General features: G+C 39.2%; 1 protein-coding gene across 1 annotated transcript in view; it reads left to right on the top strand.

The window, feature by feature from the left end:
* The window catches only part of LOC119051282 (phosphatase and actin regulator 1-like), a 73,558-nt gene extending 61,894 nt beyond the window's left edge, over positions 1-11,664 (top strand). The window contains exon 3 of the mRNA XM_053668229.1: positions 11,600-11,664. Within this exon, the coding sequence (XP_053524204.1) occupies positions 11,600-11,664 (65 nt within the window). The remainder of the gene's footprint in view (positions 1-11,599) is intronic.
* The last annotated feature ends 802 nt before the right edge of the window (positions 11,665-12,466 follow it).

A 12,466-nucleotide genomic window follows, 5' to 3' on the forward strand; every position in this document is an offset into this window, starting at 1 on the left:
CGTGATTGTACAGCATCACTTACCTTTTAAATCTGTACTATGATGGCAGAAGCTAATGCTGAGACACTTCATTTATATTTAATTGCTAGATAACAAATTAATATCAATGTTGTGGGTTTTTAAGACCCATGGTGGTGGAGAAAATATGCAAATTCATGTGACATGCAAAATGGGATAAAATGCAATTTGTACACATGGGAATCCAAGAGCAGGTGGTTCTTTTGCTCTAACTCTAGTGAATTTTATAGAAACTTGGTATTTGAAGAACTTGGAGTCCAAGATTCTCTCCTGTCTGGAACATGCTGGGCTACCAGACTTACTTGCCCCAGGAATTCATAGAAGACAAGAGGTTCTCTACCATTTTCATAGATTCTGGGATTAATTAATTAATTATTTATGTTAAAATCAATTAAAACTAAATAATTAAAAATAACTACTTTATTCAGCAATCATTTATTAAATCCTCACTCTATGCTGGAAGGTGGAAATGTGATGCTGATGAACATAACAGCCATATCCCCTGTTCTAATGGGTCTTAGGATCTTAAAGGTCACCACAGTCTGAACATTCAAGTGATATTTGAAAAAAAACTAAAGATCATTTTTGTTTAAAGTGCATATACAACATTTTAACCAAATAAACAAAAGGGGTTTTTCTACATCTTTTGGCTATAAATGTTTATTTATTCTTTATATGTATCCATGTCAAGAGAAGAAATATTGGTAATATAGCCAAACTGTCTTTATTTTCTTTTTCCTGTTTACTTACAGATGATAGAAAAGAGTGATAATTTCTTTTGTTGTCTTAACACACTCCTCATTAACATTTACAAGTTTAAGTTAGTTCAAAGTAAGAAAACAATCTTTCTACTTCTGCTGATAAAGCTTACTCTCTGAAGACGGAATCAGTATTTCAGCACCTTCTGGTAAGGCAGGTGCTCAATCACGTCCACCAGCTGATGCGTGTGGTGGCCTTGGCCATCTGCACGCCCATCCTGAAAAGGTTTCCACTCAGCTTTGGAAGTGGGAGGGTTCTCACTGGGCAGATATGAACTCAGGTTCCAGGGAAAATCAGAAATGCCTTGTGCACGTTATAATCCATTCTGTGGCCCTATATTTGGAGCTTCACATATTCTGGGTAAAACCCCACCCACATATTAAATAGAGTTATTTAACCAAATAGGATGTATTATTTTAAATTGTGATTTTATTTTCATTAATCTTTTGTGCTGTAAGAAACCTCAAGTACTACTTATGTAACCAAATTGGTGTTTACTTTCTCCTTGTACACTCACAGCTTAAGGAAAAAAATATATCAGACTGTATAGACTAAAACTGAAGATTCTTAGATTTCTTAGAAAAGGAAGAAAACTAAGTAGGGTCCTTTTCATTATACATAGCCTGTTACAAAAACATCATCTTTAAACCAAAAAAGTAAGTTATGACATACACTTTGTACCAAAATAGCCAGTAGGTTTCCAGAGTAATAACTGCCATTTAATTTTTAGTAAAAGCAGTCATTTTTAAGGTGAGAAATTTTTTAACAACCCTATTAAAATGTGCACATAACATTTGTATTTAATATTTATTGGGTGATGGAAATGAAGAATGGAGTCATACACAAATGTTTGTTCTTCATTCAATACAATCGTACTTGCATATGTGTGAAGAATAATAGCTTGAACATATTAGAGATGTACTCAGATTACAGTTAATAACGGGCATACACACACAGATGGGATGGTTTCTTGTAATAATTCCATGGTCCTGCAGTAGTTCAAAAAGCATGGATGTTATGTGGAAGGAAAAAGAGAGTTTCCCAAGGTTCAGTGATGTATGAATCTTTTTAAAAGAAAAAATGTGACTGGACCCCTGGAATTGACTTAAATTATTTTTGTTATGTTCATATGCAACATAATGAACATGTTAAATCTGTACCTAAGCAAAACTGCTTATAAACTTCTTACGCTCAGAGCTCTTGTACAACCATAAAATCAAAACAAATTAGCAATAAAATACAGGCTACAAAATCAATTACAATTAAATTAACAAAACTAATTTAATGTGGCAAAACCATGTTGTTTTTCTTAAATTACCACTCAAAACATGAATGTGGTATCAACTACTATGGCAACAAGGCTTGTGATTTCAGCATTGTCTGTATGTTTCAAGTTTGAGTGATAGTTTTCTGGTAGAACAGAGTAAAGACTTCACTTTTTCTTTGGATTTACTTGGTGCAAAAAATTATTTACTATCAAGTTCCTCCTATAGTTGTCATTAGTATGATTTGTTGCAATTGCAAAAAGGGTTACATTAATTTTTTTAGATTATTATCTGAATAAAGTCATAAAATCAAATCCATTCCTGTAGAGAATTTGCAGAAAATGTAAAAACATGTCCGAGCATCACCCCATCCCCCACCCTTTTGGCTGGTTTGCAGTCAGTGCTCTGGGAGGTCGTAACACTTGTTCTTAACCTGAACTAAGTGAAAGGGTAGTCTGTAATAATAATACAGAAGTTTGAAACTCAGCAATACACAGCATTTAAATGCATAGTTTTATTTTTCTACACAGTAACTTGCAGGTTCATTACTGACCCTTATTGTTCTTGTGTGCCAGTTAGAAAAAGGTACCCTTCTCAGCAGACACAGCCCCACTGCAGGGCCAGACAGACAGGACATCAGCCCCACCTGCCCTGACGAGGTGCCTTCAGGCTGTGACAACCTCTAAACTGTACATGGCCTGCCCAGTATATTAAAAAGTTAAGGAAGCAAGTTTCTTCTGCTTCATTTTCCAAAGAAAGACATCCTGACTCTCAAATTGACTCATTAGCTCAGTTAAGCCTTTTTGTAATGTCATATTTACTTCAGTTAATTAAAGCAAATGCACTGGGAGATCGTCCCTGCAGTTTCCCTCCGGAAATTATTCCTGGTGACCTCATCTTAAATAATGGGCACTTTCTACCCATAAGTTCCATTTCCACTTATTTCCCTAATTTTATTTCACTTTTTCCCATTTCTTTTTCCATTTGATATAATTGGCCAAGTAGCCAAACCCTAATTTCTAGTCCTCCTGACACTTCTTGATTAGCTTTTGTTTATTAAAAATATAATTATCTTGCTATATGCAATATTGTGATTTACAAGAAATATTTAATACTCTGTTTTCTCTTCAGATCATATAAATTATTTTGCCTTTTACAAGAAATATTTATTTGGTCATTCAGATGTGATGATAATTTATTTTCATTTATTCTCATATTTGGTGTTCATTATGGGTTCCTGGCTCACAGCTTCTAAAACCCTTAGAATTTGCTGTCCAGCCACCAAAGGGTGGTTTTTTATTATGTTAATGAGGTGACTTTAAAAAACTGCAGGTAAAGGGTGGGGCCTGGCTGCCAGGTGAGCCATCCTTGTGATTCAAGAAATGGAACTTTGGGTCCCACCATTTGGAAAGACAGAAAGGCTGGAAATGGAATCATTTAATAGTCAACAATTTAATCCATCATGCCTATGTAGGGAAGTCTACATACAAACTCGAAAGGACAGAGTTCAGACAGCTTTCAGGTTAGTGAACTCATGGATAGTTGGAGAGAGTGACATGTTCAAAGAGAGCATGGGAGCTCCAAAACCCTTCTCACATACCTTCCCCTATGCATCTCAATCTCTCTCTCTCTCCCTGACCCAACCCCAGTCTCTCAAGGGAGGGAGAAAGAGAGAGAGAGAGAGAAAGGTGGATCGCTTGCCTCTCATAAGCACCTCAACCAGGGACCAAACCCTCAACTTAGGCATGTTTCCTGACCAGGAATAGAATCAGCAATCTTTTCCTTTGTGGGATTGTTACCGAACAACAAGAGGTCGGAGGGAGGGGCAATACAATATTTGGCCCACCTAGGGATGCCCAAAACTGCTATACAACAGGGGCCCCTCCCAAAAACAGAATACTAATATCTACTGGGCCCTTCTGTCCGCCGCCAATTGGAAAGACATCTCTTAATGCCAGAGATTTGTGAAAAGGAAACAAAATGTTTATTTAATGCTATTCAGGCCTAATGCCACCACTAAAATATCAAAGTCCTTTAGGGTATACACCTACACCCACACAGCGCTCCTTTCTCCCACTGTCCCAACTCCGGGTACCGTAAATCAGGAAAAGAGCACACGTCCCTTTTTCAGGCCGCTGGCACCGTCAGCTGTGTCACCGTGCAGGCAGGATCTCGAGTTAATCCAAAGTACTGCGGTACCCTCTCACGGTCCACTGGCAAGAGTCCTTTGTACCCAGTTCCAGTCAAAGTCTCTCTTGCTTTTCAGGCCCCGCGGCCAAAGGGGGCACCCCAAAGCCGCATGGGCCTCTTCTACCAAAGCTGCAGGGGTCTGCACTCCACCAAAAGCATGTGGCTTTCTTCTTCACCTGGCTACAGGGATCTCCATTCTGGCAAAGCTGCGTGGTTCTTCCCTTTCACCTGGGAAAGAGGGGGTCCGCACCCTGCCAAAACCAGGTGGCTCCCTCTTTCACCTCACCAAGAGGGGGTCCTCACTCTGCTGAAACCGCGTGGCTCTCTCTTCATCTGGCCAAGCGGGGACCCTTCATGTCCTAGAGCCAGTCTTTTCCAAGCTCCCACACAGGTACTTCTCACTCAGGAACGCAGCCCCTAGTTACATCCTCCTGAGTCCCAGCCCTTCTCACTCCGGAGAGCAGCCCCTAGTTCCCATCTTGAGTCCCTGCCACAACCTTCTCCCTCAGGAGTGCAGACCTTGATTACATCCTCCTGAGTCCCCCAAGTTCCATTCTCAGTCCCCGCTAGTTCCATCTTGAGTTCCCAAGCTACTCCCTTCTTCCTGGCTCCAAACTTGGCCACTGCTATTTAACATATCTATGAAACCAGTTAAAGGTTATAGATATGTTAAATAACCATTCCTCCAGAGATTAGCTCCAAAACTGTTGCTATGCAAAACAGCTCTCAATGGCCCTGCTCCATTCATCCCTTCCCCCTGGGGCGGGGGGGCGGTGAGGACATCTTATATGTCTCTCCAATATTCCTATACACTTTGAATTCTGGACACTATTCCAAATCTTTTTGGGGGCCCCCCTGGCTGCACCCTGTATCAGGATGATGCCCAACCAACTGAGCCATACTGAGGTCAGGGTATTCTATGCATACCTTCCATCTGGGTGTTCATCTGTATTCTTTATCATATCTTTTTGCAATAAATCAGTATTTCAATAAGTAAAACAGTTCTCTGAGTTCCATGAGCTACTCTAGTAAATAAATCAAACCTAGGGGAAGGGCAGTCATGGGAACCTTTGGTTTATAGCCAGTGGATCAGAAGTACAAGTGAAAAAAAAAAAAGAAGTACAAGTGAACCTGGACTTGGCCTAAAATTGAGGAAGGGGGCATTTTTGTAGGACTGGGCCTTTAACTTGTGGAATATGATGCTATCTCTGGGTAAGTAGTGTCAGAATTGAATTGTTTTGTTGTTGCTGGGACCCAAACATTTGGGTCCATATTCCTGCAAGAACTGGCCCAAAAGAAACATATTGATGCCCGTGGAAATCAGGTTTTTCCATGGGATTGTGAGAAAAGAATTTCATGGATCCACACAAGGGACACTGTAGTATGGCAAAGTTTATTTGGGTGGAAATATGCCCCTGGGTTTCCAATGTCCCATCTCTTTCCATCCTGCCTTGGAAAAGGTCTGACCACATCTCTAACAAGGCCCAAATAAAAGCCAGTGTTCAGAGTTTCTGTTTCACATTAAAACTTAGTCCATTGGGACCTACGTGGTCTGCTCTGGGCCCACACAGCTGCTAAACCCACATGGTTGCATGTCTTTCTAGGCAAGAGAGAGAGTGGCAAGAAGCAACAGAGTGAGTGTGGAACACCAAGAAAGAGACACACACACAGATAGAGAAAACACGTCTTTGTTCCCCTGGGATTATAACCAGGAGCTTTTTCAAAACAACCGATCAATTTCCCAAGCTTTCATGGCTTTATGATGGGTCCACCCACTAGTTAGACAGAAAGGCCTCTGTGGTCAACATACTCCCCTGCTCCTCCCTACAATCTGGTTCCACAGGGCAGACAGTGCTCCTGGGGAGATTTCCTGTGCTGCTGGGATTAAATCTCTTCAGCAACAGTTCTCTAGAGTGTGTGAATGAGTCTGTAAACGCTGTAGCTTCCTGGCTAAGCAAGCAGGCTCATGCTCCCCAGTTTATTAAGCTCAGTGTCTACTTCCCATTGCTGTCTTATTAATAACTAGTTAACTACCTATAGTAATAGTATGAGCAAGAGTTTGCAGTACTGAAATATGGTGTGTTAGAGAACTAGTCAATCCAGAGTACAGGGAGCTAATGTTCTAAAGACCCAACTCCTGATGGCATGTAGGTTACAGATTATATAAGGCAAAATCACCTTAAGCTAAAGGTTCAGGGTCATGCTGGAAGATGATTGGTCAGAGGTGAGAGTAATAAGTCATTTTTTCAGGTCTTGAGGTCTAGCATTCCTCTGTCTGGAGTCATGGGAAAGTAAGTAGCCAGGGGGTCATTCTACCTTAGGGCTCAGGAGCTGAAATACAACTCAGGACAAGATGTTATATTTAGCTTACAAAACTCCAGAACTTTTGAACATTAGTCAGGTCCAGGCTATGGTCTTCTACAGCCTTGGGAATTGCTGATTATTCAGGGAAGGGCTAGATCTACGAGGGGGAGAGAGAGAGAGAGAGAGAGAGAGAGAGAGAGAGAGAGAGAGAGAGATGATTTCTAGAGCTAGGATTTAAAGTTTATTTAATTTCAGTGTCATAGTTAAATTTTAGGGCACTTACTGTTGTCCTGACATTGCTTGTTGGCATGACGGAGCCCCATTTCCCACATTGGAAGTGGTTATCAGAACTACCAATGTACTCTATGATCAGGACTAGAAAGAAATATTTTTACTTTCTTCTATGGCAGTGTTTCTTGGCAGCAATACAGGGATATATATAGAGAGAGGGGGAGTATAGGAATTAGACATTGAACTTAAAAGAAATATATAAATATTTCTCACTATATACTGGTACATAGCTTAGTTTAAATAATTTTTTTAAATATAGAACATTTTAAATGGAATACATCTTGGAGAATTATGCAATACTGTTTTATTACTATTAGTCACTGAACTTTTAAATGCCATCTTAAGGTAATTTCTTAATTTGCAGGTCCTTGAGAAAGTCCATCCCACTCTATTTGTATTTTCATCCCACTCTAGCCCAGGGAGAAGGAGGGATGAGAGAAATTTATAAAGAACCTGTGGCAGAGAACTCTGAGAAGACACCTGAAGTAGAAATTGGGAAGCATAAAAGGATTTTGGGTTTCAAAAACTTGACTATATTTTAGTGTAATTGTTATTGTTTTTTAAATATTTAAAATCTTTAACAGGTGTATGTTTAATATAAAAGATAGAGCAATGGAAACATTCCACTGTTGTATGCGTGTGTGTGTGTGTGTGTGTGTGTGTGTGTGTGTGTGTGTGTGAGAGAGAGAGAGAGAGAGTCATTCCATTTTGTTTGTGTGCATGCAGAAGAAACTTTATATATGAGCATCAGGGTCTGATTTACATAAATAGATAATTTCTGTTATGTGATTGTCAGCTTCTATAATAAATCCCCTTTTCTCTGTCAGTCAGATGCAGTAGTATTTTGCAGAGGCAGTTTTACTGAGTGTATGATGGCCATTTATCATCACAGGGTGAATCTTTGCCAGGTACCTGCAGAAAAAACAGAGCACTGGAAGCTGTTCTAAAGAGTTAAAACCTTGACTATATCCCTGGTACCTCTATTTGCATCCATAATGACCCCTTCTGGGCAGGCCAATAAACTAGGCCTTGCTCAAGACAGGGACTTTTATGTGCTGTCTTCCTGGTGTTTGCATAGTCATTAAGGTCATCAAAGCATATGGAAGCAAAAGTTGTAGAAAGTGATTTCTGAAACCCTAAAAACTTATATAGATCTTCCATGGATAATTTCTGAAGTACTACAGTGCAAACTGATCCCATGCTTTATTCCTGTCATCCCCTCTGCAACTGATTGTTTTGGAGGACAGATGAACTGGGGAAAGGATGGGGAGAAACATATTTCTGCTCTATTTCCTTTGCCCTTGCTATGGGAGGCTGCCAGAGGACCTTTACCACAATTTGGCATTGACACTCTTCTCAGTCAAATTGCTGGAAGTCACTCAAAAACTAAAATTCTTCACTAAAACTACAAATGTGGAGGCCTTGCATTCATTGTCACTCTCCTAGGGGGGACAGGGGACTTAAAGAGGGGAAATTAATGAATTCTTTAACTGTTTTGGAGTTCCTACTATGTTCTGCACACAGACCTGGTGGCTAGTGCTACTGCATCTTCCCTGTCTTGCCTCCCACGTTCTGCATCTGGGATGATTCTGGCTTCCCTGTGAGTCCCCGGCTCTGTGATAGCTTTAGGATGGAGAATCCAGACCCTTTGTGCACCTGCTGTTGATGATAAACTTTATGATTGTTATGAATTCCACCTGTACATGAGCCTCTTGTAATGAAACTATTTTCAAATCAATGCTCACTCTAGTAAAAAAGTGTTCGTGCTTTTTAAATGTTTGGCAAGCTCTTTTCTGAGTGGGCCCATAAGGATTCTAAAATCCTTATGGGTTGCCCTGTTCAAAAGAACATTTTCATCAAGCGTGCCTCTTCTTAGCTAGGCTTTTCATTTATTAGGAAGAGAAAAGCACAGTTTGGTCATCTCAGTTCGTGGGAGATTATTTTAAAGAAAAGCACATCCATGGCGGGCAGACCTCTCCTGGCTGTCCGATGTCAGTCACCATCTGCACACCTTTGTGGTGGGCCTTCCAGGACCCAGGCGGCTCTTTCCCATCTCATCGCCACTTTAGCAGCAAGAATGATTGTGAATCTTCTTCCTGGTGCTCCGCTTCTGGCCATCTCTACTTCCTGGAGGAAGGTGGGGTGGTAAATTCTTATTTTTATCTCATTATTAACTGACTATTTATTTCAAAGTCCCAAGTAAAAGAATGTGTTTGTTCCAACAAGTGAATATTGACTCTGGTGGGGCTGGGCTTTCACACCGAGTCATCTCATAGGTTTCTGGTCATCCCGAGGGTTGGCAGTCAGGTACCCTTTCTTAAACCAGTTCATGATCTGGAGGTTTAAATCATGGCACAGAACAGGAACCCTCACACAGCATACCAGCTAGGGCTGCTTTCTCCACCAGTGCTCAGGGAGCACATCAGAGGTGGCAAGTACCATGACTGACCTTCCAGTGTCATGTCAGGTCAGAGGAAGACTCTCTCCAGGAACAAAACGTAATCAGCTTGTGTTTCTAACTTGGTTTCTGAGTCTGTTTCTAATGTGGAGATAGTCTTCGTTTCTGCATATAGATTTGTAACAATGAGATATGGCTAAGGTTGTTCCTTAAAAACATTGAAAAACATAATTTTTTCCTACCTAAATCTTTAAATCTAGTATTTTACTTTTTGTGAGCTTAGACTGTGGTGCCACGTGGGAAAATAGAAAAAAATAGTAATAACAATTTAAAAGAACTAAAAAGAAATGTGTTTAGCTTTAGAGAATGTTGTTAAGGCTGGATAGTGGCCAGCAACAGAATTTATAAAGAGGACTATTATTAATTAGACAAGAAGAGTAACAGAGAAACAGAAAATAATAATTCTCGTGGCACCCTAATGATAGGAAATGATGGGCTCTGTAGTTATCAAAAGAAAAATTACTCAGTAGACACAGTAATTATCATAGGGCCTATTCTTTTATAAAACATGCATCTACCTTGAAACTCAATTGGCAAATAGAGAGGGGGAAAGTAAATATTTATGTTCAACCTGTGTTGTTTTCGAAGTCAAATATTTACAGTGCTCAGTTATGAATGTTGCTTATAAACTATTGTACCTGCAATCAATTTAGCCATGTTTTAGGCAAGACAAGTGGAACACTTTCAGTTTACATATGTTATGAGAACATTAGAGCTGTGGATTGAAAATGGATTGAAAAGGAAAGACTGTCTACAGCCTATTGTTTTGCTTGTGTATCACTTGATCAATATCAGGAACCCTGGTTTCAAGTCTTCTTGGTGTCTTGTCATCTCCCTGCATCCATTGCCCAGGTGGGTTACACCAAATGCTTTGTGCTGTGCACCCTGGAAGGTAACTAGGAAAAAACTGATCAGAACCCATGTGGGTGCCCAATGCCTCACATTTACAAAAACCAGATCCACCTCAGATTAGTCTTGGTTCAATATATAAGAATTACACTTAATGACATTAATTTTTAATGTGCTTATTGAAAGGCATATTTATTTGCTCTCTTTGTGCTTGCAACATATGGAGCACCATGACAGCTAAGGGGCAATAGTTAGGTAATAAAAGCATAGAGAGAATGAATGGGCTTCACCTATGTTCTTAGGACAGTGTGATAGCTTTGTTTTGTTACAGTCCAAACTATGTGGATTTTTCAGTGTAAAAACATGTATTTATAGAGTGCCATTATGCATTTGTGGTTTTGATTAGCAAATCCATTGTGGATTTCAAAATAGTATTTTTATCCTGCAGGAGCTTTTTAAAAAAGATTTTATTTATTTATTTTTAGAGAGAAGGGAAAGGAGAAAGAAAGGGAGAGAAACACTGATGTGTGAGAGATACATCTATCAATTGCCTCTCACACACCCATGACTGGCCACCTGGCCTGCGACCCAGGCACGTGCCCTGACTGGAAATTGAACCAGCAACCTTTTGGTTTGTAGACCAGCACTCAATCCACTGAGCCATACCAGACAGGGCAGCTTTTAGGAGCTTTTGATCAAATTTTGGAGAAAGGCAATCATACAAATCATAGTTACCCCAGGAATTAACATTTATTACATGTTAGATGCTTCACATATATTTATAACCATTATACAAAATATTGTAAATTATTGTCTCATTTTCACAATGAAAAAATTAGAAGTCAGGGAGTTATGTGACAAACTTAAAGCCAAATATAGGATTCAAATTCAGGTTATCTGAGTTTAAATCCATATTATTCTACTATATCATGTTAAATAAATAAAAAGGTAAAATAATAAATAACAGTTATGTAAGATAATTGCTCCAGAAATTCAGAGGAAGATCAACAAAAGAGGTCAGTTAGTTCTATGGTTGCTTGATAACACCTATGGAAGATGTATATGCTAGAATGCACATACACCCATGATGATATATACACAAGCATACACAGGCATATAGACATACATACAAGTGATAATAAACAAGCACATGTATATATGTATGTATTATATATATATTAAAGAGAATAAGAATAAAATAAAATCCCCCTAGGATTTTATAATCTAAGAAGAAATACAGGACATACCACGGGAAAAAAAGATGCATTCATCAGAGCTGACACATAGACAAGCATGGAACCTTATCAATGGTAATTGCCATCAGGTGGAAGAAGCTACTGTGTCCACCTGCCCTTGTCTCCATTGCTGTTCCATGGCAGAGCTGTTACATAGGGTAATAAATGTAGGTGTGCATTAGTTTGACAAATACATAAGGGTAGACAGTGTTTTTTCTTGTTTTGCTCAGGAAGAAAACCGCAGATGGCAGTTACACCTCGTGCCTGGCTGTCTCGCAGCAATGTGCAAGAGTAGTGCAGGGCTGACTAATCACCGAGGACTGCCAGGTTTGGTGCCGAAAGCGGCATAAAAACAGAAGGAAGATTCCGGGTTCTTTCCTTGTGTTGAAACAGTATTTTTGCAATGCACTGAATCAAGACTCTACGTAGTTTGTTAGAATACACTTTGTTTCCTTTGCCAGTATGGTATTATTCACTTCTTTATGTTACTTTATATATTAAATATATTTTTGTCATTTATATCATGTACTACTCATCATTACTTCTTTTATTTGTTCATTCATTCATTCAACAAATATGTATAGAATATTAGTTTGACTGCAAGGTAATGGTGTACACTTCACTAATTAGACCTACCCCATTGGTCATGTTTACTTGATATTCCTGAAGGGAATTCTTTCTTGACAAGAACCCTTCAAAGGTCAAGGGCTGTACTTTACTGATAACAGCATATAGTTTTGACATTTTAAACTGCTAGTCAAAGGGAAAATAAAAATTGTTCTTAATGTAATGTTTCACTCTGCCTTTGGGCACTCAAAAAAGTATCAACATGGTGATAAGAAAGACTGCATGTTCTTCTCAAGTAAATGGGAACTTTGTTATAGTAGTCTGGCTACATAGCCTTGAGTGTGTTAACTATAATGCAAAGCTCAATTATAAAGGAATGTGTCTGGTTTTCTTAGGTTATTCATAAACTGATGGTAAACCAAAACCAGCAGCTTTTAATTTTTTTGCTGTGTTTGTGTGCCCATATGTGTGTGTGTTTGAGCAATGCCAAAATTATAAATTCATAGCTTCCTAAGGAATGACTCTTTTGA

The sequence above is a fragment of the Artibeus jamaicensis genome, unplaced genomic scaffold, assembly GCF_021234435.1.
Source record: "Artibeus jamaicensis isolate MK-2021 breed Jamaican fruit bat unplaced genomic scaffold, CSHL_Jam_final contig_482, whole genome shotgun sequence".
In the NCBI taxonomy this organism is placed as follows: domain Eukaryota; kingdom Metazoa; phylum Chordata; class Mammalia; order Chiroptera; family Phyllostomidae; genus Artibeus; species Artibeus jamaicensis.